At 41.6% G+C, this 26791-nt stretch overlaps 1 protein-coding gene across 1 annotated transcript in view; it reads right to left on the bottom strand.

The window, feature by feature from the left end:
- Positions 1-26791, bottom strand: part of PRDM6 (PR/SET domain 6) — a 94987-nt gene that overhangs the window by 4775 nt on the left and 63421 nt on the right. Inside the window, exons 3-6 of the mRNA XM_090279062.1 lie at positions 26505-26632; positions 22905-23029; positions 11392-11734; positions 2881-3057 (exon numbers count right to left, since the gene is read on the bottom strand). Coding sequence (XP_090135188.1) covers positions 2881-3057; positions 11392-11734; positions 22905-23029; positions 26505-26632 — 773 coding nt within the window. The remainder of the gene's footprint in view (positions 1-2880; positions 3058-11391; positions 11735-22904; positions 23030-26504; positions 26633-26791) is intronic.

The raw sequence follows: 26791 nt of genomic DNA, 5'->3' as shown, positions 1-26791 counted from the left end.
ATTCCCAAAACTCCCTTAGGACAGTTCAATCCTGACCAATCTGTTTGTATACACTGAAGGTTTGACTTTCCATTTCCTAGAAGATGTTAAAATCTTGCACTTACAAAATAAGTGTACACTCAGTTCCACCCCAAGAATATATATCTGATAAGTTAAAAAAAAAAATCCCTATTAGCATGTGGCTAATCTTAATAAAAGTAGAAGCAAAAGAAACTAAAATATTCACACAGAATCTAATCCAACCAACTCTAGTTGTTTGCTCATTTTTCCCCCACATGAAATTAGGTTATGATCACAAAAGCATACTTGTAGAAAAGAAAAGGAAAAAACTGCTAAAGCCCTTCAAAATAGTAATCTGATGAATTAAAAGTAAGTTAAAATGGCAACTCTATTGGAAACATGACAAAAACAGGGTGTTAAAGAAAAAAAATTCAGTGGAGTCAACAAGGTTACACATAAGTAACACCTTAACATTAATAGAAATCTATTTCCCATTTTGACCCTGAAACCTCTTCAATTAATTACTAAAATCTATTTACACAGCAACAAGATAAAAATCAATCTGATCCCTGGCACTGTGTCTGTCTGGCTGCCCTCTCTAATATAAGGGCCAGAAGGGTTGTCAGTCCTGCATCTCTTTTAAAAAGCTCTCTGGCTCAAATGCTCTCAGAGAAAGGTACCACTGTCATCTTCCGCTGAGAATCAGGCCTGAGGACAATGACAAAGTCCACCTTGCAGGACACAAACATGTGCAATAGGGAACTCCTGTGGTGTGCTTACTTATCTGGCCCTCAGGGTGAATTAAAAAACAATGGCCCCTTTGGGCTATCCAGACCCAGAGGTCACAGCTGGCTGGCATTAGTGCAGGCTCAATCTTAGAAGCCACCCAGTCTCCTTTGCCAGATGTCTTTAAGCAGAGAACAAGCTGCATGCATGTACAAAGATGAAAACAAAAACTATTGTTATTATTCATATCATAAATTAAACCACAATGTAAAACAGTTAAGAACAATGAATAAAGGTAACTAATTCACAGGGAGGCGAGTGAAGATGACAGCCTTTTATCAGCTCCCTGCTCTGCTGGCAGAACAGAGGTGGCAGGACCCAGACCAGCAGGACTCCGCGACGTGGAGCCGAGCCTGGCATCAGCCTGAGCACCAGGGCAACAACCAGACCTGGAGGTCCAAAGGGAAATTCATGGGTAATAAAAGTCTGGGAAGACTTGTTGGCTGATACTGAGCAAGGGGATTCATCTCCTACTGCCTGCATCATTTCCTTTCTTGCTTGATCTTCTCCTACAGAAGGTAAACAGGCTATAGATCTATGCCCTGTTTATTTTCCTTCTTAACTAGGGGAAAGCCAGTAGGGTAAATGAGTAAAGAGAAGTGTAAGAGGGTTGAACAGAAAAGAGTCCATTGCACAGGCAGCAGAAATGGTTTTGAGACGACCAACCAGCCACACACACTACCTCACACGTGCTGCCTGGGCAACCTGAAGGCCCTCTTTTCTTTGTATGCCTGGAAAACTCCTACTTATCCTTCAAAACACATCTTAGAAACAAAATAAAACAAACAAAACAGAAACAGACTCATAGACGAAGAGAACAAACTGATGGCTGCCAGAGTGGAAGGCGGGGTTGTGGAGCTAGGTAAAACATGTGAGGGGATTAAGAAGTGCAAAATGGTAGTTACAGAATAGTCACGGGGATGCAGAGTACAGCACAGGGAACAGAGTCGATGATATTGGAACAACTCTGTATGGCGCCAGGTGGGTACTAGAAATATGAGGTACATCACTTTGTAAAGTATGTGACTATCTAACCACTAGGCTGTACACCTAAAACTAAAAAAAAATAATACTGAATGTAAAATGTAACTGAAAAGTAAAATTTAAAGAAGAAAAAAAAGGACAATCTCCCCAGATGGCATTGACTACTCCACTTCTGTGATATCCTGAGATACTGAACATACCTGTCTCATTGCATTTCACTTCTACAGCTTTCACCCTGTGTGGTAATACTTGTTTATCGATTGGGCTTCTCCATAAACTATGAGGTTGTCAAAGGCTTGGGGGGGGGAGGAGCTAGTACAAAAGAAGGTGCTCAGTAAATATTTGCTGAATGGATGAACACAGACATAAACAAAGGCACGAGTGAGTGTGAGTGAATGAGTGAGTGAGAGGCCATCTTGAATGACTCCGTCATCCACTCCTTTCATGCTTATGCTATATCTAAAAACACACTCTCTCACTTAGCCAAAGCCCTTGGGATTCAGTTCCGCCTCTTTCCACAGTCCCTGAATCTTCAAGAACTCAGATGTGCCCTGTGTTTGTTTGTTTTTGTTTTTGTTTTTTTCACAAACATGGTAATTCTGAGATCCAAAAGGCACATAAAAAAGTTGCAAGTTCGCTGCTATAATAGACTCAAGCCTCTTTAACACATAGGAAAGAGGAGGGATGTAGTTTACCAGAATCCTACAGGATTCAAGTTCCTCAAGAGATGTCCTAAGCTCTGATAGTTATGGGCTTGCTGATGGCCATGAGATGGTACTCCAAAACTGAGCTCCCAGCTCCAATTCTAGAAGCATAGATCCCTCAGGAACCAGAAAGAATCTTAAAATGACTTACTCCTACTTCTTTATTTTACTGATGAGAAAACAGACCCAGAAAGATTGCCTCACGTCCAAGGTTGAACAGCTCGAGTGAGGATCGATGTATAGGTTTCCTGACCTCATTTTCCCAATGCCGGCCACTATACAAGTAGGTCCTTTTGCAGCCTGGACAGTGACCTTCCCGGCTGTGCTGGGCCGCAGCATCCACCCTGTCGGCCGGGCTGCGGGAAAAGCTAGGAGGCAGATGGGGGAAAGGTTAGCCACCACTTACTTGAAGGGCTTTTCTCCAGTGTGGGTTCGGATGTGGTTGTTGAGAGTGGTGGCCCCGGCAAAGGCACGACCACAGTAGCCACACTTGAAAGGCCGGTCACTGGAGTGAGTGACCACGTGGTTCCTCAGTTCTGAAGGCTGGGAAAAGGACTGGGAGCAGTGACCGCACTGGTAAGGTCTGAAACAAATGAAGAGACTGCCTGGTCATTATCTGCTGTATCAGTCGGTGGAAGTCAGCATGGTGAGGCAAAGGCCACCACATTTTGTTGATATTTTCCATTTTGCATAGTACTCTGGCCACTGGGTTCCTATTACCTTACTTGTTGTCACATTGATCCCCAAACAATTATTTTTTCTTTCTGGTATTAACTTTACCATCTCAAGAACCCCTGCTTTCTTGTTTCTATCTGCTCTCCCAGGCAAAGATTAACGCATTTGGTGGGGGCATGGAGAACACAGACCTGATTAACTGGAATGTTACAAGAGAAAATATATAATTGACATCCACAATTCCATAGCACTTGGAACTTTTCAAAGGGGTTTAAAAATCACTTATCTAGTTTAATCTTTACAATAATCCTTGGGGGCAGGGAAGTGGTCTTTATTATCTATGTCAGTTCAGAAAACTGAGGATAAACTTTCCTCACAGGAAATAAGCTCTCGATGCCAAGGTTACTCTGGGGCATTTGGGTCTTATTCTAAGTGCCAGGTAAACATGCAGGCAAGTCAGCAAGCTGTGTGTGTGATTTAATACATACTAAACTGTCTTGGGATCTGTCTACAACACAACCTCACCTTGGAGTGGCCTGATATTGCACAGATGAACACAGGTACACGCCCAGATTTATTTCTTTGTAAAATAAATGCTGACTTCTGCTTACTTTCCCCCCACCCCAAATAATATTTAACCATTGGATAAATTGGGCCTTCTTCTTGAACTTCAGATCCCCAGTCTAATCTGGTAGAAAGCGATGATTTATAGCAGCAGAGAAATGACGGGACATCACTGTGCTTGCAGAAGGATGGCTGCGATGCAAAAACAATGTAAGGAAGTTGTGACAAATACCTGTTAATTAGCAAGATTATCAGAGAACATTCTTCTCATCTCAGGAGAATTAAATCAATTTTTGGCTTTCATAAAATAGATTAAAATTCTATCTCCTCTACAGAACTTCTTCGGCTTACTTAAGCAAAGTCTGCTGAGTGATATAAAACCTGGGGAGTTTTCCCTATTTGAAGCTATCTCATGTCATTTTTTGACAGGGCTCTAATTTGTTGATCAAAATTTTTGTTAGGAAAATTAAGAATCTGTCATGAGGGATATTAACAGCAATCACAAAGCTCTGGTTTGTGGCCCAGACTTTCCTGGTTGCATTTAGAAAGCCAATGGTGAAAGCAGACTTAATTGCTCTACCTTTAACAAATACATAAACTCCAATGACCAGAAACCAAAATGTAGGGCCAGGAGACAATGGTGACCGAGCACATACAACAATTCAATTAAGTGCAAAATAAAGTGTACCCTCTCATTTATCAAGTGAAGTGCTTAATTGTGGCTACTTGCCTCACTGAACACAAATACTATTATTTTACCAGACTTCAGCACACTGAGCACTGATTGTAGAATTTTTTAGCTTGATTAATAGTCCGGGATTGATCAATAACTCAATACTATACAATTTTAATTACTTACATTTAGAAATCTATTTAACTGCTCTCAAACAGGTTTCAAAGAAATATATAAGAGTCCTAGATAAGGAGTTTATCAATCCTGACAAAGTGCAAATGCATTTTATTATAATTATAAAAATAATGCTTTGAAAGTCATTAAAATTATATGCAGATAAAAATGTCCCTCTGCAAAATCTGTTCTTTTTATAACTGTTAACCTTAACGAGTTTCTCAAGAAATCATTCTCCTAGGGATGAATTTTTAAAATGTTATTGAAGATTATGAATAAAATAATATATTAATACAAGCTATATCCACTGACAATTGATTTTTCTAATACTGAAGGGACCATTAACATTTATTAGCCTCTGGTTATCTATTTTTAATGGCTATCACAATAAACAATAAGCCACTAAATAAAACAGATTAATCTTTTCTTTTTTTCTAACTCTGCTGTCAAAAGTTGGGGTGATTTATTTCCTATAGTCAGAAGTCAATCCATCCTTTTTATGCTAACAGTCACAAAGATTTACACACAGAAGAGCAGAAATTACCACAGAGAAATTTAGGTTGAACTCTTATATCCGAGTAATAACAATGGAAGGCAAATAGGATGCTAATACATCACCCCTACCCAGCACCAGCCTGAGAGGTGTTTGCTAGGTATCCAGTGACCTATGGCACAGCTATTAAAATGTTGCAGAATTTACCTTGACTGAATGAAAAGGTCTAGAACAAGGAAAATAGGAGAGGTGAGTCCTACCTCAGTCTCTGACCTCAATCAGCTGTGGGACTTGGACAAGTCACTCAACTGCCCTGACTCTACTTTTTCACCTCTTCTCTCTCTGGTAAGGAGTATAGACTGAATTAGCTGCTCTACAGCATCCTGTCATGCTCTGTTCCTGCTTTCAGATGTGTGCTGCCTGAGATCTGCCCAACACACAGCCTCACAAGAGAGAGCACAAACAATATGACATATGGTTTTCACCTTCCATCACGTGTATTACCAGTCCCCTGTACATAGAGCTTTCTATGGTTGTGTGTGTGTGTGTGTGTGTCTGTGTGAGTGTGTGAATCATTTAAAACTTATCAGGTAAACAGTTGGGAATCAGAGCAACAAGAAAGCTTAGTACCGATGTATAGGATCAAATTTTATTGTAATTGATCTAAAAAAAAGTGATAGCTCTTTCTTCTTAGGTACCTTGAAGAATAAGAGTTTAGATTTTTCATCTTTACAGAAGCTGACTTTATATAGAATTTAAAACTAAAACGTGTATCCACTTGCCAGTATAAAATGAGATTGTGTTTCTCAGCCCAGAAATTTACTGAACTTATCCCTAAGAAACCACAGAAGTTACACAGTGAGTAGAAAAGATTCCTTCTTTTCCTAGATTGTCAATATTTCCTAAAAAGTCAATAAAAGCAAATGATCAAGAAGTAATTTTAGCCCCGACAGGTATGGCTCAGTTGGTTGGGCATTGTCCTGCAAAACAAAAGGTCTCTGGCTGGATTCCTGGTCAGGACACTTGCCTGGGTTGTGGGTGCAGTCCCCAGTTGGGGCATGTGCCAGAGGCAACAGATTGATGTTTCTCTCCCTTTCTTTCTCCCTCCTTCTCTCTAAAAGTAAATAAATAAACCCTTTTTTTAAAAAAAGTAATTTTAACATCGATTATGTTCTAGGGTTTCATCTAAGGACATAGGAATACATTCAAAACAGAATGAAATCCTCAAGGTCAAGAGCAGGGCCTAGAAAACATCATCACTACTGTGGACTTTCAGACATCACACCTTCTTTTGGGACAACTGGCCACGGGAGTTAAGACCCCGTATGCATGTTTCAATTAGCATACCCTGACACGTCACCTCTCAGTTTGCTGCTGGAGGGTTGGTGGGGACATAGGATTAATTGCCACTACTTGGCTTTTCATTCTGATGACTAACACTCCCCCTAACTGTTCAAAGGTCTAGCCAAAAGGTAAGACTTAATGTATTAAACTTCTGGATACCAGCAAGTTGACCCTCCAAAGTTCTGTCTCCCTTTGGTGAGCCATGCCAGAAGCAGAGGAAGATGGACAAGGTCAAGTGCTGTGCTCAGCTTCATTCCTTCTGAGACCTTGTGTCACTCAACAACTGAATGTGTATCTCCTTTCTAATGCCCTTTGATTCTCCCCACGCCATCATACACAAACGGCACTTTATTATTCTCAGAACAGATCTAATGAGTGGTCCTCACAACCAGAAGCAGCTCATGGCTCTTTTTTACTGGCGCTGTCTGGCAGTGTTGTCCAATGATATTAATGCTCTATATCTACGTTGTTTGTTGTGGGAGCCACTTGCCACTCGAAATGTGTCTAGGGTGATGGGGAAACTAAAGTTCTTATTTTATTTAACTTTGATTAATTTTCATTTGAACAGCCTCATGTGGCTTAGTTCCCACAGAAATATCTAGCTTCATGGAAAACTGCAAGGTGTCCCATACTCAATAGTGAAACAACTAAAGCACAGACGAAGCCTGGGTCAATTTAGTTAGCGTACAACAATGCTGTAAGATTTTAAGCAGAAAGCAGTGAGACAGTTCTGTACATCCCTGGCATTCTCTGTAACTGGCAGCTCCTCTGCCAAACATTAGTCCAGTAAAATGTGCAATTCATTTACTTTGAGTCTGTAATTGGTTTGGTGTACACACAGGATAAGAATGAAACACTTAACAAAACGAAGTGTGGTTTGGTTTAAAATATCATTAATACGTCTTTGATTTTTCTCATGGCATGAAAGCCTCCAGGACAAAAGTTGATCAGCTGGGGGCCACATTCTCTCCTTAGGTCACTGTTGGCTGTGTGGAGTGAGAAACGGCCTTAGTTCTGTGTAAGGAGAAAAAGACTTCATGAAAGCAGCAGAAGTGCAGAGCCAAAGGACTTGGAAAAGATGGAATGCTAGGAAGAAGATAACCTTCACACTTGGGGGAAGGGAACAGTGGAACATGGGAACACTGATACATTCCAAAGAAACTATTATGGTGATGGATTAGCTTCAGGCTCCTTCCACCAAACAGCACCTTCCAGAATCATCTTCCCCAGTGCATCCATATACAAACAATGATATGCAGAACAAATGTGAGCAGCTGAGGTACACCCCAGAGGCTAAAGGCAAACTTTCCCCAAGTGGCTCAACTGACCAAAAAAAGAGAAAAATCAAAGGAAAAAGGATGCAAAACGAAGATAAGCATTATAAAGACACTTTTCTGCAAAAAATAAAAAGAGAACATATTCATTGGAAAATAATCCACTGTGATTGAAGGCTTTGCTTACCCCTTCCTGGAGCCCCCCTCTCCCCCATGGGGCTGTTGAGAGTTTCTGCAGCAGAAAAACAGAAAAGAAAAGGGATTTCTAATTTCTGGTTCAAGCAAAAGTGAGTCAAGCTGCCCTGGCTTAGGTCATAAGCTTATGCAAAACCCCAAATGTTTATGAAGTCCCTAAATAAAATCTTGGTTGATCTGGGTTCCAACAGCTTCTTCCCTTTGAATTCACTTAAGAAAAAAGAGAGTCCGTTGACTGGGGAAAAGGAAGAGGAGATTTGGGGGTTGGTTTGTTTAATATTAACAGAACAAAATCAAGAAATACCAATTCCGTGACTCTTTGGACCCTCATGGGGGTGTTTTTATCTTTCACGTTAACTCCTACCTTACTAGGTCAAATGGAATCTTCTTTTTGTGTTCAATGTAAATAACATGATAGTTTAAAGAAAAAAAAAAAGGTGATGCTGGCAACCCTGGGTTTCCTTGGATCTCTTTTCTTTATATCAAGGCATAGATTTTTTGATGGTCCCTCACATGAAAAAGTTCACAAATATAGACACACAAAGTCTCTTTGATGAAGTTTCAAATGTCTTAGGTTTCATGGCCAAATATTCAGTCTGTTGAGTGAAAAATCTTTTGGACCCCAGATTCAGGGGCTGTTTCAGATTTGGATCTGTTTGAAACTCTAACCTGTTTACCTTCTGGCTTTGTCTTCTGTGTCTCCCTTTCTTGCCTTTGGTTCTAGCAAGATTTTCCTATCAAAATAAAAGTGCTTGCGTTTTTCAAAATCAAAGGGAAATGGTTTCTGACTGTGAGTTCTAAGCTTTTTCACAGTATATGCCTGACTAGGCACAAACTGCCAACGTCCTGAAAGCCACTTGATTTATGCTCCCTCACGAAAGAAAACATGTACATTCAGCAGTTGTGATTCTTCACCTGGGTAACAAGAGAAAGGCTCCAAATTTCACAACCATCACGCACAAATTTGATGTTCCATTTTAGTTTATATTTCTCTTATTTAGCACCCACGTGATTAAGAATTATGGAGCGTATCCTTCACTTTCAAACTTGCTGATACAAAGAGAACATTCCAGGTTCTGGAACTACAACAAATTATTCCAGTCCTATATGCTAAAAGCAAACTGTGTCTCTAGAATGACACTAGTGGGACGGGTGACTAGGCCTCTCCTATTTTCCCTTTATCTCCAATAATCAACTCAGATTGAGTGCAGTAATCCAAGCATCTCCTCATCGTTACTAAGAAACACTGTACTTTTTTTACTTTGCTGAAAAAGGGACTAACTTTTTAAGTCTTAATTTTAATTGATTGATGAATGATGGTGACTACCTCTCATAATACCAAAGAGACTAATTTTCTGAAGTCTTAATTTTAATTGGTTTATGAATGATGTGACCACCTCTCATATCAGCAACAAAGCACAGGAAAGGGAGAAGCAGGAACCCATGCTTGAGCAATCGAATCCCTCTCCGGCTATCTACATAGAAATCAAGCACCTGTTACATACCCTCACCTGGGAAGGGAAGGCCTGGCCACACTAAACTTGGACATGAGTCAGAGAAGCCCTTTGGCGTCTAGCACAGGGCAGGGGTCTTGTGCCACTTGGATTTTGCCAAGAACTCGAAATCAGCTTAGAATGAGCATTGATCTAACAGTCTCTGGTGGAAGTGTATTTTGTACACATAAGTTTCCTAACGTGTCGTGTCCTTTTCTGACAATTTATACAGATGTGCTACAAGTTAGGGCACTACTATTTGATAAGACGGACCTCCTAAGGACTTAAACCATAATACACATACGGTTTTCTCAGTGTGACTGGGGTCAGTCCAAACAGTCTGTTTTGGTATCTCCCTGTTTACTGTGATGTATTTGCATTGCTTTATGTGGCATTCAGTGTGGAATTATATCATACTCCAAGCTAAGCTCTGAAATCCAGAAGCTTTCAACTATCATTTCATTTTACCTTGCCTATTCAGTTATTATGACACCAACAAATCTATGTGAATAACAAATCTATACATTTGAACTCACTCAATTTAAAAAGTACATTTATAATAACAGGACTTAATGCATCTCGTTCCTACAAAACTAAAATGCTTTGCAAACTTTGAATAAGTATACCTCGAGGCTATACATATTCTTGCAAGGAAGGCAAACTTTCAGAAAAAAAATCCTTTCCGAGTGAAGGTAACATTTTCAAAGCTTTTGTGCCACCTCTAAAGCCAATAGTGCTAATTTTCACCGGGGTGGGGGTGGGGGCTTTTATATCGGAAGTAAAAGATTATAAAGACACAGCTGCCTTAACAGCCCCAAAGCAAACGTTTCAACATTAATTAGCTACAGTACTGCTTCTAAGATGGCACAAATAAAAACATGTACACTAGGTAAGTGTGTTTATGGGCCCTAAATTGGGTTATTATTATTTTAGGAAACATCCACCCCCTGTCTACCACACCCCATTCTCCCAGCTGCGTTTCCTAGCATATTATCATTGCCTACAGAGCTGGGAGGGAAGAGCGGGGTGTACATTATACGGCAAGCAGAGCCAAGCGGCTTAAGGTAAATCCAGTGGCCAAATTAAGAAAATAATTCAGGAGTCCTGCTTCCTAGTCTATTTTCCTACTTCCAAAAAGTATTTCCTGTTTTTATAGTCAAAGTGCTTTTTCAATGCTATTCTTAGATATTTGGGGTTTGATCAAATTTTCATAGGCCATGAAGAAGAGATAAAACACAACCCTTTCTTTTTGAATTAATTTGATTTTTGTCTTTGGAGCTCCCAGCTATCAAGGCTGTCCAATAAACCAGTTTTGATTCATAAATAATAGTTCCATTATATCTACTATGCCACTCGTCAGAGTACCTGAAATTTTAATTCACTTGTTCAGCTAAATTTCATCTTCAGTTCATGGTCATAAAATTCTTTATTGACAAACTTTCAAACCAACTTTGACTCTGAGGTATCTAGTCAACATTTTTCTTCTGTGTGGATATTAGTTTATTGAATAAGTGGCATCTGTTTTCCTCCACATCACTAGCAGAGTAGGTATTTCCTTTTGACAGCTTTGCAGGATTTATGGGTTCGCATGCTCTGAAGAAAAATAGTGCTAAGCAAAAAATTCCAATTCATTACCTCTGAGTACTTAATTAAGTTCATACCACGGCACACCGGAGGTGAACCCTGAAATGACCGTGACAGCAGCAGAGCAGCCAGATATAATATCTTTGGAAGACAGAGAGGATTCTAATTATCCTGACCTCATTTTCCCATCTCTGATATTCACAAGTATTTCTTCTACTTTGCTCCCTTTTAGAGCTGGACAGAACTGTTTGGAAAGCAAGCACAGATTCCTCTCAATAACCACTGTCCCTGCAGCCCTTCTCAACAATAAAGCCACGACTGTGACCTTCCAGAATGCAGACACCTCTGATCACAGGGTGTGCCCCAAGGGGTGGCTGGAGGAGGTGATGGAACCTGTCGGGAAGGCAAGCAGTGGACCTCGCTAGCGAGCAGGGAGAGTCGGGGTTACCTGTCGGGATTCTGCGTGCACACGTGCATCTGTAACAGGATCCTCTGCGTGAAAGTCTTAAAGCACTGCCCGCATTTCCAAAGATGCCAGTCACTGAACTCCGAGTGCAGCTGGCTCGTGGAAGTCGGGCTCGCAAGGACTCGCTGGTTTTTCACGCTGATTTGGTTATATCCTGATTCAATGGGCCCCGATTTATCCAGAAGAGAGAAGTTCCTGCTGCACGGAGTCTGTGGGAAAACGACGGAGCGCTGCTGAGTGGCTGGGGAGAGTTTGCTGCTCTTGCTGAAGGGCTGCAGGGCGTCCTGTCTACACATGGCTTCCATTACCGTGGAGGGGACATTTACTGGGAGAACAACAGAGTTTTAGAAGATCAGTTTTACTGGCCCTTAAAATAAACACAATAACATGCACTTTAAAAAATTTCTTGTAAGTCAACATTTTGAAACTTTGTTTTTCTGGACTCAGAATTAACGTATTAGGCAGACAATGTGATTTGAGGGGGAAGCACTGTTATCACAACTTAATGACTCATTCAATGCCTATTATTATGCAACTACTACATGCTAGAGGTTGTGCATACACAGCCTAGGCCCTCATGGAGTTCGCTTATGACTTCAGGCATAAGGACTCCGGAATAAGGCTGCACCCTGCCCCCCGGGTTTGGAGGGAGTTCAGATGGGAGGCATAGCCACAGAGGGCGAGAGGACAGCGGGGCTGCTCAGAGACGAGGGCCTTGAGCAGTGCAGGGGAGGTAGATTCAGGCCTTCCACCAGACCCTGCCAGCACAGGAGAGGTATTCAAAAAAAACTGGCTGAAGAGATGAAAGAAACTAAGAAAGATACCTGGAGACAGAAGTCTGGCATACCGGTGAGATGGTGGGAGAGACAGGCCGGCTAAGCAGGGCCCTGGGTTCTCGACGCTGTGGGAATAAGGCAGGGGTGGGGGAGGGCAAGACCTCAAAGGACCTTAAAAGTCCAAAGGAATAAATAAACAAAAGACTTCAGGCCTAGGAAATAGATGCAGACTGTTTCTGAGCAGAAATAGCAAGAAAAAAAAAATATCAGTGTTCAGTGAAGGCTTGAGTGAGGCATGATTTAGACAGGATGCCATGGATAAAGTCAGAATGGGAGGCAATGGATTACAGTGCTTGCAACTTCGGCTTTGCAATCATAAAGACTTAGGTTCAAATCCCGACTCTGCCTTTTAGTAACTGAATTCTCTTAGGAAAGTTAATTAATCTCTCTGTGCCTTAGTTTCCCCATCTGTAAAATGAAGACAGTGGTAATAATAATCCTAAAAGTAATCGCAGCATGGTTTTGTGGTTGAAGTGGCCTAGTTTTAACTCCTCTATTTACTAGCTGTGTGACCGTGGGCAAGTATGAAACATCCACATTTAGTAAAATGTAAAATGGTCACCCAAAGGGTGAGTGAGATAATGCATAGATAACATTTAGTAAATGCCATGGTTACCATTCAATAGATGTTGAGCTCTATGAGGCCTGATCTCCTCTTTGTTAAACCCTCTTTTATGAGGTTTAAATGAGATAATGAAAGCATTCATCACAGGGTCTACCATTAACAGGAGCCAAATCTTATTATTACAAAGGGAAAAGAGACCAGACTGAAGACAACCATGAACTGGGGCAGTGGCAGGGGGAGTGAGGAAAGAATTAGAAGAAACATTTCTGAGGAAGGAAACCTAATATACTTGAAATTTGTTTTTCTTTTTTTAAGTTATGTGTTAATTATGTGTAATATATATCACATATTCACTGGTCAACCCACAGGTTCAGAAGTGATTAGAACCTAATATGCTTAAAAACTATTATTCTCATTTTTAGAGTACCTACTGTGTCAATAAATGTATTTATTGATTATTTCAGGGGTCAAGAAGATTACAGACTATATGATGGACAAGAGAAGAAAATTAGAGACCAAAAAAATTTTGAAAACATTTGATTGGCAAAAAGATTAGTGATGGGAAGTAAACCATGGCTGCTGGCCATTAATTCAAGGCCACATGGAAAAAACCTCATGAACTGGGAACTCTTATCCTTTTCAGCCACAGACAACTGCTGAGGTTCCAATGCAGCATGAAAACTCAAGCATACTTAATGCTGAAGAGAGAATGGTAGAGGACATGACTGCAAGGAGGCCCTGTGCTTCAATGGACAAGTAGACACCAAGTGTGGGGACACAGAGGAGGTGATGTGCTGCCACTAAGGACACTTCAACTCAGAGCATTCTGTACAATCACACATAATTAGACAAACCCGACAAAAGAAATAGTTCAGTCTACAATACTCTGTTGACATGATCCATCCCATTCTGAGAAGAAAAAATAAAGCAAGAGACTCAGAGGCCTGGGAAGAGCCTAGAGTTTTCCTAGTTGGCAGTTCTTGACCCCGACTGCACCTGAGACTCATAGGGGAGATTTTTTAAAAATTAAATCAGGCCCTGACCAGGTGGCTTAGTTGGTTGGAGCATCATCCCATGCACCAAAAGGTAGCAGTTCAATTCCAGGTCAGGGCACATGCCTGGGTTGTGGGTTCAATCCATGGTTGGGGTGCATAAGGGAGGTAACCAGTCGATTGATATTTTTCTCACATTGATGTTTCTCTTTCTCTCTCTTTCTCCCCTCTCCCCCTTCCTCCCTCTAAAATCAATGAACATGTTCTTGGGTGAGGTAAAAAAATTAGATCAGAGTCACTGGTAGATTCTAGGGATCTTCATTTCTTTCAAGTTCTACAAGTGCCTTTAATGTATGATTGCGGTTGAGAATCAGTGATGTAATCCTACTCTTATAAATAAATAAAAACAGCTCAAGTCTAAGAAGGTCCAATAACTTGCAAGGGTTACACACAGATAAGCTAGAAGCTTTAGCTTTTTGACTTTCAGAGAATTTTTTCTGACCACACTCCTATACTGTCTCTGTTCACTAGCTATATTTCAAAAATGAAAAGGCCATTTTATAGCTAGTACATCTCACATGAATATATGTCATATATACATATACACATATACTTATACACACATACATATATGCAGGGTTATGTACATATAAATATTTATGTATAATTTCAAATTCTGGGGCAAAAGTGTATAATGAAGATGAAATTTGTCCACACATTTTAGACTTTCAAAAAACCTTTGATGGCACACAGACTGTTTATTTTTTTAAAGGGATTTATTGAAAGATAAGGTGGAACATCTTATCAGATTTTGGCATTTTTTAATAAAAAATAGAAACAGTAGTATCATCAGAAATCAAGGTAGAACTCATCTTGTTTTGCCCATTCATAACTAATCTGGAAAAGACAAAGCACAGGGAAACCCACAAGTTTTCAGGCAACACTAAGCTCTTGCAGACTGGGAAATGCCACACTAGCAGGAAGGCAGGCACAGTGGGAAGACTGTGGAATGAAGATGTCATCAACATGCATGAGTACAGGAAATCCAGCCAGAAACTTCACTGTGGGGAACAGGGTTAAGATGTCTTTGGGGGGAAATAATACTCTAAGAATAGATGATAAATTCTGACATTTCACTTAAGCTTCAGGAAAGTGATCTAATAAATTAATTTTCAAAAATTGTTATGGTCACAAAACCTTTATAGTAAACTGAAGAATTTGTGGGCCAATGAATTTTTGTTAAGTTTAATGATCAATGTCAAAATGGTAATAAAGAAAAAATTTAGACCAGTTTGTAAAATAATCTAGGATATATGAGATCTGAGTTAATGACAGTAATAGTAGTATTTAGGCAATAAGAGTTGGAATGGTTGGAATGAAATTCTTTTCTGTGTTATTATTTCTTCTCTGGGACACTTCAATATTAATGTAACTTTTTTTTTTTTTATATATATAGGTAGCAATGCCTGCACTCTGTAGTCTACTCTGGCATGATCCTTTAGTGTACTTGTGCATAAACTCAATCCTAATGAATAAAATAAGCATCTAATTTACAGAGAAGAAAAAGTAAGGATAGGAATAAATAATTTTATTTGCTCTATAAACTGTCCTGCAGAGGTCCAGCAAACTTCCATGGCACCCCAAAGGTCTACAAAGTATAATTTTTTAAAGCAGGACCTAAAGGACACAGAAGATTATTCTTTCTAAATACCAACTTGATTTATAACAACAATCAAAAGCAACAAAATGCAGGGAATTATCAGACAGAAAATAGGAAATGAATTCAGAAAACACTATTTCATCCCAACTCAAGACAATCCAGATAACTGTAAAGGTCGAAACATGACTAACTAAAATGATCAAAAAGATGAAGTGGTTTCTATCTGAAGACATACCGAGCTAGTAAAATCTCTTCAGTCTACAAAACAAAGATTAATGGGAAGAGGACAAACTCTTAAAGCCCTAAAAGATATAATAAGAATGAACATAAACTCATCAAATCTTGGACAATTAAAACATGGAGAGGCAAATTCAGGATCTATAAAACAAAGTTCTGCTTCACTCCCTTGCCCATTCCTCCAATCCACTAGTAGTTTCTGAGTGTCTACTACATGTCTGACACTGCCAAGTGCTGCAGATACAGAGGGGACAGGAAAGCCATAGCCCCTGTCCTTGTGCCGCTTAAACTCCAGTGAGAGAGACAGATGGTAAACAACTGCTTTTACAGATCAATATTTACTCAGTTTCGTCAAATCTAAAATTCCATTAATGGCAAGTCATATCATTAATTGTAAGTTATCATTCACAGTAAGACATCTTCCAGGTTCAGAAAGTGAAAAGTATATGAATTTTAGAATTGAGAATATGACAGTTGATACCAGCGTGAAAAGTGCGATGAGAGAAAAGGAACGGGTGCGAGGAAAACCTGCGTCCAGGATGGCAGACTCGGGGGGGTGGGGGGGTGGACAGCGCTTCCCTAAGCAGGGACCCTGCATGTGAGTCCCGAAGGGGATACGGAACAGACAGGGGTGTGAAAAGCGGAAAAGGCAACGCGTGGGAACACTGTGCCAGAGGGCCTGTGTGGCGTGCTGAAGAGAGAAGGCACTCAGAGCTCTGAAGAAACTGAGAGAGGGCTACGGTGGTCAGAGAAAGGAGGAGAGAGGGGCCGCGGCTACGGCTGGAGAAGAAGGCAGCGCAATCGTCCATGCCGTGGCAGCCTGGCAGGTGCCGGGAACAAAGGACAGGAGGCAAGTCGCTACAACTGAGGGCTTCGGGTCTGCAGCAAACTGAATAGGGCGTGGCCAGCTGAATGATGTTTCATTCTAATTCTGTAAAACATTATGTGAGCCATGCAAAATATTTCTAAAGACTCTATGTGCCCCAAAGGCTATCATATTAAAGAAATGAGATTTATTATGAGTAATTGCAAGCCGAAAAAAGAATTTAAGCTAGGGTGTGAGATCAGATTTATGTTTTAAATGTATCATCACTCTATATTGGTAAATGAAAAAGCGAGGTGCAGAACAATGTATATAGCATGCTACTGTTTGTATGAAAGGCAGAGGGGACAGAGGGAGAGCCAGAGAAAGAGTGGGAGATGATGCTTGATGCTTAACTGGGGGAAAAAAAAAATGTCTGGAAAGACATCCAAGACTCTGTCAACTGATTACCTCTTGGAAGGAGAATTATAGAAGCCCATGGTCCTTTCTGGGTTTTGATCTATGTAGCCAAACTACCCATTAACAAGTGAGAAAGCTGAAATAGCAAATCAATGCACCTTTACTTGGGCTACTGTGATACTGAAAGGGGGACAATGTGACTGACCTTCAGGAGGGTACTGCAGTGGTCCAGACCAAAACTCGTGATGATGCTGACCAGACTGGTGGCAGCAGAAGTGGCAAAGAACGCATTTAGGAATACACACCCAGCAGGACTGGGTAACTGATTGGCTAGAAGGGTGAGGAAGAGCAAGGTGTCTCGGTTTCTAGAAAGAGCAACTGGCTGAATGGGAGTGAGACTTACTGAACGGGGGAGAGGCAGGTGGCGGCAGTGGGCAGGTGGTTTCAGTTTTATACCTCTGAGGTGCCTGTGAGACATGCAAGAGAAGATGTGGAGCAGACAGATGGACGGGAGTCTCGGGCTCAGTGGAGAGGCCTGGCCTGGAACTATAAACCTGAGCGTGCCCGTCTTAAGTCAGGTTCCCTGGGAAACAGACTCTGAAATGAAGATTTGGAGTTTTGTATGCAGGAGGTTTCCTCAAAGTGTGCTCCTGAATCAACGCCTGCTGGGGAGTGAGGCAAGAGGATCTGCTGAGAAAGGAGATTGCTAGGTCTGGGGCTGGGGAGTTCCTTCAGAGTTGCCCTGCTCTGGGACAAGGGAACCAGTCCTTCCTACCCCCTCCACTGACCGTCAGCAGACACAGGGTCCAGGCGAACAGAGCATGGCCAAGGTAAAGAGGCTTTCAAGCTACAGGTAGTTTCTGGAGACAAACTCACCTGAGAGCTGTCAACCCTTGCTTTACCAGGAACTTGGGGCATGAGGGCCTCAACCTTGTGCCAAGGTTGAGATCTGGGCAGCATACCACAGCACCCAAGGGGTCAAATCTCTCAATGACAGTGGTGTCCCTGTGTCTTTGCCATTTCTTTGTGAATGCATTATCAGTGAGTGACCTTCTGTAGGAGTCCTGCACAGATACAGAGGCATCCCAATGGGTGATTTCTCCTTTGTTTCCAGGTTCTTACAGGTTTCTCCACTTCTGGACCAATTTTATATTAGTTTCCTGGCCCAAGGTTTCCATACCTGGTAGGCAGAACAAAATCAGGCCCACACCATTCCCTAGCAAGGGCTGCTTTATAGAGTGTGACATTCTGCGTTCACCCAATGGCTCAAGCAGGACAGTTCCTTCTTGAAGTTAGCATTTTGCCAGTTCTCATTCAGGGCCAAAATATAACTTCTGGGTCCTGGATTTATGTGAGGAGACCAATTCCAGCGTTAACACTGTACACAGGGGCCCAGAACCCTGACCGCTCCCAACTGTGTTGATCTTCAGCTTCACACCCCGGCCTCTGCTCTGCCCCGCTGCTACGGCCATCGCACACAGCACATGCATGGTGTTCTGCATTGCAGTCGTGGGCTTAGGTGCCTCCTCCTAGACCGGGTGCCTTGAGGACAGGGCCTGCGTGTCCGTACCCCCTCGCTATGCTTCCCATAGAGCCCTGCACACACATGTTCTTGTTGGATGAAACTGTGTGTAATCTCCTCAATGTTCATGAATATAAGGCTTCAGTAGGGCCGTTTTTATCCCTGGGCTGAATTTTTCATTATTGAAGGGAGAGTGAGGGAGAAGAGGACTACACAGAAGTGCCCCTTTATTAAAAGAAAAAGGCAGGCCTCCCAGAGGCAGAGTTCACTCTGGCACCACAAGTCCCGCACGGCCCTCACTTTCACATTCTGCTACCTCAGCTCCATAGGCCAAGGCAAAAAACGCAGCAGGAAGACTTGTTGGACATTTATTCCAAGGTTTTTTAAAAAAACATTTCCTCTGAAATGAATACGAATACACCATGGTCTTTACACTCTGCAGGAGCTAATCCCCCACTAGAAGCTTTGGGGAACTTGCTCCTTCTTGGGGATGCAATCTGTCGACAAGGGGCTCTTGTGAAAGAAGAGCTCTCTCTTTGGAGCTCTGTTACATTGAAAACTCTGGCTTTTTAAAAGAAAATAGGAATTGGGGAATTGGTTCCAGAACCCAAATGCCTGTGTGAAATGCTGCCTTCTCTTTGAGGCCACGGAGCTTCCAATGGCCTGTCTGGGCAGAGCAGGCAGAGCGGGCAGAGCGTGTGCCCCGCGGCTTCACGGCCACTGCCAGAGCGGGGTGATTTCTGGAGCCTGAACCCGCTGCACATGCTCAATAGGAAATGTGTACTTTCCATGTTGAAAGAACCATGGAAAGAAAATGGTATTTTTATAAATGAAAGTGTTTAGTAAGTATTATTCACTAAGTAAAATCATATTTTCCTTTAATATCTTTGGCCAAGTATCGATTTCATTAACAAAGAAAAGTCTGGCTGAAATATTTAATCCCCCAATGCTTAATGGCAATAAGATTCTCAATATTTTTCCAGTGGGCATTTATTAATTGTTTACTGTGTGCATAGAACTATAAGGAGGCTCTGTGGAGACACTTGTCAAGTAAGTCTTTGATTTCAAGGGGTTTCTTTTTAAGGTTCCCAATTTATTTTGTGGCTCACTCAGTAGGATAAAAAATTGTTTTAGAATTGCTAATCCAGTTGAAATTATTTAAATTACTTAGGACTGTGGAAGGCTTTCTGTTAAATTATCTGTCCATGCCCTTTCACACATTTGTACTTTTAAATCACACAGAGTATTTTCTCACTACAGAATAAGGAATCCTCATTATAAGCATCCCCAGGTCTCTCAGTGAATCATATGGAACAAGAATCCATCTTGGAGTCAAAGTCATATACCTATCTCCCCCACACCATCTGATGAAGCTTTCTACTGGTTTCTTGGGTGGCCAGTCACATGATAGATATATGACTTTGAGACAGGAACTGAAATAAAATTCCTATAATACCCTTAGAGGGAAGGCGGATTGTCACTGTTGAGCATTTGAGTCAGTGACTTAATTCTTTTAAACTTCCCTTCACCCTCAGTTAGAGCTCTGAACACAACCCAAAAGAGCTGCTTAGTTTACCGACTAAATTCATAATACTTCAAGCTGCTGTGGCTTTGTGAATTTTCTTCCAAGGATTTCAGGTGCTAAATGATGTAGCATATACCCTGGTAGAGTTTATTCAATACTCTAATCAGCTACACTTCAGGTGGGTTGGACTCTAGGAGAAGGACTGAAAAGTATACTTTTTGATGGCACTCTGGCACTGAATTTGAAGACCAGATGGTACCCTCTTAGACATCCATTTTCAGGTGGCTGTGAACAGCACACAGGAATCCTCCAGCCCAATCCCAAAACCCCTCTCATCCTATAACAACGCCACAAAGCTGAATGTTGTAGATGTATGACTTCCACCCCAAAGATCCATGTCAATGGTGAGAACCGCATTCCCTACGTCGTCATTCCAGGGCAGTTTCCCTTTCTGACTCACAACTCAGGAAATAGCCATTCCATCCTTCCAGGTGCTCCGACCAACACCTTGGAGTTATCTTTGACTCTTTCTCTCTCTCACTCAGCATGTAATGTGTCAGCCATTGCTGTGGGCTTTATTTTCAAAATATATCCAGGATCCAACTACTTCTTACCACCTCCACCACATCTACACTGGTCTGCACCAACATCCTTCTCCTGGATTCCTGCAAGAGCCTCTACCTGGATTCCCTGCTTCACCCTGACCCCTTACTGTCTCTACTCACTAGCCAGAGCCAACCTGCTACAACTTCAGTCAGATCATAGCACTCTTCTGCTCAAATCTCTGCACTAGCCCCCTTTCGCCCAGCCCTCACAGAGTGAAAGACAGGGTCCTGACAGTGGCCTCCTGGACCCTACAAGATCCTCCCTGCTCCCATATCTAAGGTAACTTCTTCCCACCTCACTCACTCCCAAACACCTATGCCAACCTCTGTGATACCCTTTCAATGAGCCAGGAACATTCGTATCTTGGGGCCTTTGCACTTCTAGACAGACAGTCAGATAACACATGACTAGTTCTTTCACCTCCTGACGTCTTATCCCAAAGGTGACACAGGTAGAAGCAACTACCCTGATCACTCTCTAAAACTGCGGTTCCCAACTCCTGGCATGCCTTACCTCTTCTCTGTTTTGTTATCTCTACAATACTTCCCACCACCTGACAAACTATTTGTCTATTAGTTTATTTGTTGATAATGTGTCTTCCTCCATAGGAAGGTAAGCTCCATGAGGCAGAAATTCATGTCTATTCTGTTCACTGCTGTATTTACAGCACCTAACAAAAACACTGGCCTACAGCAGGTATTCAATAAATATCTGAGCAATGGATAAATGAATGAGCGAATGAATGGCTAGTCTGACTATGTGCTATGTACTTTAGAACTCTAGACTTTGCTATGTTTATGCCCAGATAATCCTCAACACACACACCATAATGACATCTTCAGAGTTTGTAGCAGGTTTTATTAAAAGATTTCTGGAATCCTTTTGGATCAAAGTTCATACTTCAGAAGGTAAACTTATACCGAAGTTCTATGGACAGGCCCATATCAGCAGACAGGATTGGGGGTGAGTGCTCATACTGATGTTTTTCTGTCCGTGGACCTAGAGCTAGTTTTAGGGAAGCTGGAGCATGGAGCCATTCTGGGAAGAGAGAGCACACTGGCCTCCACGTCCACATCTGCCTTTAATACCAACCGCACAGTGTCCAACACTGAAATTTTCTCCTCTGCAAACAGACACTGCCTCAAACAGGAGTATCATTGCAGAAAAGAAACTTTCCAATGGGAAGTTGGAATTTGCTAAATGTCCAAAGATTCGTGTTTTGATTTGAGATTGGTTTTGGGTTAAAGTAGAAAAGGAAAGTTGATAGTAATATGCCTTCTGAGGATTTTATTTTTCACAAAGAAAATAAAAGCAATGTGGAAGAGAAATACCTGGTCATCAGCATTTTGTTCAGTAGTAACACGAACATTTTTTTTATTGGAGTGTGTGTGTGTGAGAAAGAAAGTTAAGTAGAAAAGGATAAAGTAACATAAATTTTTTTTTTTGAAATAAGGTTTCTTAAATAGATCTGTTCTCTGGGCTTCCTTTTCTGTTGCTTAATCCCAAATGATCAATTTGTAGATTAGTCAACTTTGTGATAAGAAAAAAGCAGCATCGAAACCAGTGTCTCTCACTGAAGCACAGTAGAATCCCCTAATTCTCTTCCAAATACTGAAAATCACCTTAAAATAGTCTCCAAAGAATTGATAAAACAAAAATATAAAGTTTAAGTGAAAAGCGTTGCAAGTCTGCATTTGCCTAGAAGTTAATTACCTTTTAGAAGATAATGGCGGCCATGGTAAGAAAGAGAGAAGAAAATTACAGGGTTCATTTAGACTAAGAAATGCAGAGAGACTCAAGTTCCTCTGTGATATGTCTACAGTTTTTACTACCATGTCTCGTGCAGTGACCTCTTAGGAGGAAGCCCACCCTGTGGACGGGAGGGGTTGCTCCTGATGAAAGGGCGCTGTTTTCTCATTCTGTTGCTTTTGCATGTGGTATGACTGCAGCAGGACTGCGCAGCCCTTCAGAGCAGAAGTTGCACCTTATGCTGCTCTTACATCGCTGTAAGGCGGCAAGCAGAGAACCAGACAGGCACTAGGCCCTCAGTAAACACCAGCTGCTTTAACATTGCTGCTGGCGATTGTTTAAAACTCTGAGAAAGGTTTTGACATTGTGAACAGGTGAGGAAGGACTGGCCTGTACAAGTCAAGATGCCCTGGGAAAAAGCAAAGGACACATACGGAAAAGAAAATGATGAAACAGACTTTAGCACATTTGTGTTTATGGCAGACTGAATGCATTTTAGGAGTTTCAAACAACACTCTTAAAAAGTTAGCTTTAAAATAGGGCTTTTGAGATGTAAATTCAGAGCTAAAATAAATTCTTACAGTTTTCATCCTGGGCAATGCATTGTAAGGGGATCCCAAAGAAAGACGTATAGCTGTCATTGTACCACACCAGAAGCTCGGTGCCCCTGGGAATATCTATACAGGCTCGGTAGAATATATTCGACCTATTCAAAACAAAAGAAAACCCAGCTTAGTAATACGTAGGACTCGCGTGCCCCCATCCACATTTTATTGCCCCCCAAAAGTTCTGCCCATCTCCAGCTAAACAGTTTCTGTTTGTAATAAAATCAACACCCACCTTATGGTTCCAAGCAACCAATTAGAGCCTGTGACCCAGTAGGATAAAGAGCTCACAGTTTATTTCCACAGTGTCCCTTCCTAGAGTGTCTTGGCTGCAGAGAAAGATATTTGGCCCAGGAGACAGCAGAAAGGAAGAGTTCATTAAAAAAAATTCCATCTCACACTGATGAGAAAACTCTCCCTCTTGGCAAACTGCAGACCCTGGTGCCTCAACCTTGTATATAAATTAATACTATTGATTTCTTATTTGAAGGAAAAGCATTACGTATCTTCTTGCAGCTTGGCATTGGAAGGTCTCAAATTTGTAATAAAATTAAACAGCTCTGTGATATAGGGATTGAGAAAAATAAAAATCTCCCCCATTGTCTTCCTTCTAAAGTTTGATACAGGAGAAGGGAAACCCCTTACGTGAAATAGATGGCAACTCAATAAATACAAGAGGAGCACTTTACTCCGGCTAAAAGATTACACTCTGCAATGATAGAGTGAAAGTACCAAGACATAAACCTTCTTCAATAACAGCTTTGGTACTGTAAAGAAAAATCCACAGATTAAAAAAAAAAAATGAGACAGCAACTGGTTTTCTCAATGAAGAATTGCTACAAATATTAGCCTCAAGTTCAAGATAAAAGTGTTTAGGGTTGGTGGGCCTTAAATTTAGCCTTTCTGTAAGGAATTGGCTGTAGCAGGGCCATTTGTTCCTTGTACAACACTGCAGACAGGAGGTGAATCCTTCACCACATTTTTCATGGCGGTGAGATATGCACTTGTCAACATATTTTGTCACCACAAAGTGGCTCTTGGCAATAGGATCATAAAGATCAATAAAAAAGTGCAGATTCTCAATATTTTACTTGCAGCTGCAAAAATTTCATTTATCTTGTTATTTTCCTTACTTGCTGCCATTCTGTCTCACGAGGGCACTGCTAGCTAAGCAGAATGTTTTTTTCCCAACATTCTATGAATATCTGACAAAAACTCCAGCCAGTTGTCCGGACCTCACTACCCTTCCTCGCTCTGCCTCTCTGAGAGCTATGCATTTTATTAATTCTTTCCACTGCTACGTAAAAAAAAAATCAAAATTGGAGCCGAACTATAAATCACTGGCATCTCCTAACTTGAGAAAAATTGAGTCTACTTTGTACTTCACCCTTGTAACATTTCATCTCTCGGTTTGGCTTCCCTTAATATAAACACAGCGCCCGGCAAATGAATGTGCTAAAACCAAATGACACACTTTGCCGCTGAAAGAGCAGAACTGTTTTCAAGCAATGGGTGGTCTTCTGAGGCGCAGAGTAGGCCGAGAGGGGAAAAAAAAGTGTAAGCGTACACCGTTCCTTACAAGCGGGCAAAGCTTCCAAAACTCGCAGAAATCTCTGCATGTTGAAGCACATCAAAGGGATTTTTCCCTTTTCAGATAATATTTCCTTTGCTGACATGTATTTAGTATTGTGGTTGGATGACTCATAAAGATAGCTTCATGGCGTCCCAACACAGTTGAAGCAGAACACATGCCAACAAACATTATTGTCAGCCTCAAAATAAAAACAAAACGTTCAGCTAAGGGTCAATCAATCAAGGGTGCTTTGAAGAAAATTCCATTTAGATATTACAAATCATAACAGAATGAATCTAAACCAGCTGACTTTTTGTGAAGAGGACATTCATGTACAATAAAAATTAGGCTGGCTCTTCAGGGTCCAACTTTTCTATTTTCTTACTCTTGGACGTGGTCACTGGTGATGGATGCCAGTTTTTTAAATTGTGTTTTTGTAGTTCATTTTATAAAGATCTCAACTAATCGAAAACAGATCGGCAGAGAGAACTTGAAGTTGAAGCGCCATCATGAAAGGGGAGCTATAAAATCCACTTAATATTGACAGATAGGTGAGGACTTACTCATGCCCACCTTCCTCTCAGGGGTTGCTTGTTTGCCCAGATTCAGACTGGGCCTCAAGTGCTCCCTGGGTGCTCGCTCACTCCAGAACCAGCCCAACTATCTCTTGCACAACCTTTACTAATTCTCTAGCTCCGAGTTTTATAAAAAACGTCATGGCAGACACGCAGATGCAATAAAGGTGAGTAAAGGCCTGGACACAGCAGTGTAACGAAACACTGTCGTGCACACGCTCATTTGAACCATTATTGCATGAAATATAACTGCACAGGAAACCAAGGCAGCGAAGTCACGTGCTGCCCAAATAAGCTCGAGTCGGAGACCTTCAGAGAGCAATCCAAATTTGTGCAGCCTTTAACCTATAAGGGGAATAAAGCTCTCTCTTTTTTTAAGGTTTCATTTAAAAAAATAAAATAAAAAAAAAGAAAAAGAGGAAAGGAAAATAAATAGCCACAGGCAGGATTCCAAGTTGCCGAGCACAGGGCCTCCCGCTTTGATGTGTCAATGGTGCCTAATAAAGCTAAACAGTTGCTTCTGATTCTAAAGGGAGCATGGCTGTTTATAACTGAGGTCATATATTTATATGGCACATGTTTTCGAGGGATTTTTGAGAAAAGAAGGCTTAGTGGTAGGGCTTTTTTCCCTATTTGATCTGTTTCTGCCCTCTTGTCTCCACTCCAGCCTTCTTTAGCACTAAATGGAAAAGCTTGACCAACAGGTGCACTGGGCAGATGTAGCTTAGGATCTGCTTCTTAGCCACCCTACCCCCACCCCCCGAGGCCCTATGCGACTCTGAGAAATGGGGGCGGCTCCATCTTGTCTTTGGGCTTTGGGCAAACATCTCAGGAAACCAGGGGCTTCCCCATGCTCTGGAACCACCTCATTTCCTGAAACATTCTGAATCGTCCAAGGGCCAAAGCCCAATGCATTGGCACCTTTCTAGGGATCAAGAGAGGTTACTCTGGCTCAGATATTGCTGCTGAGCATAATGGTTTTGGAAAAGTAGCCTAGGGAAGGCTGAGAGTCCTTGGTTTCCCGGCCTGTGTGCAAAGGAACTGTTCCTCCTGGGAGAAGGCCTGAAGATGATCTGGGCTGAAATCTCTGCACCTCTCTTTGCGGGGGCATACACTCCTGCTGGGGCACTCGGCCCAAGCCAGTGGGTTTGCTGGGCTCATTCAGGGGAGGACGTGGCAATAATTTTACCTTGTGCACTGAGCGAAAGAGGCCTTCTACTAGGATCTTTATTCCTGAATTCTCATGAAATTATGGTTGCGAGAACTAAGGAGATTTCAGAAACCTAGCAAAAACAGTTTCTGTCAGTCCTGGCAGAGTTCCTGCAACAATTCCTGCAGAATTGCTTCAAAGCTAGCATCAAGCCTGAATTAGTATATGCAGGCCCAAGGGCTTCAGCTCCATAAGCGGTAAATTGAGATATACTTTACCTGTACTGAACTACTGTTAGATTCTGTTCTCCGCAGTGCCTTGCACATCGGATATACCTCATCCAGCTCGACTTACTAGGTTCCCCACCATCAATAAAGTGCTGTAGTGTCCCATCTTGGTCATATATCTAGAGAAGAGGTCAGAAGGTCAAGTAGTTAGAATGAATCATCAGCAATCATTTTCCCTGCTTCCCTTGGTGTCTTTATGTGTCGGCTGCAAGAATTTATTGTTCTTAGGTTTTCTAGTGCTTATTGATGCTTGTGGAAACTCAACCGGAATAACAGGA

Source organism: Furipterus horrens, unplaced genomic scaffold (genome assembly GCF_987537825.1).
Source record: "Furipterus horrens unplaced genomic scaffold, mFurHor1.1.pri manual_scaffold_5, whole genome shotgun sequence".
Lineage (NCBI taxonomy): Eukaryota > Metazoa > Chordata > Mammalia > Chiroptera > Furipteridae > Furipterus > Furipterus horrens.
This window is presented reverse-complemented; position numbering and strand designations above follow the sequence as displayed.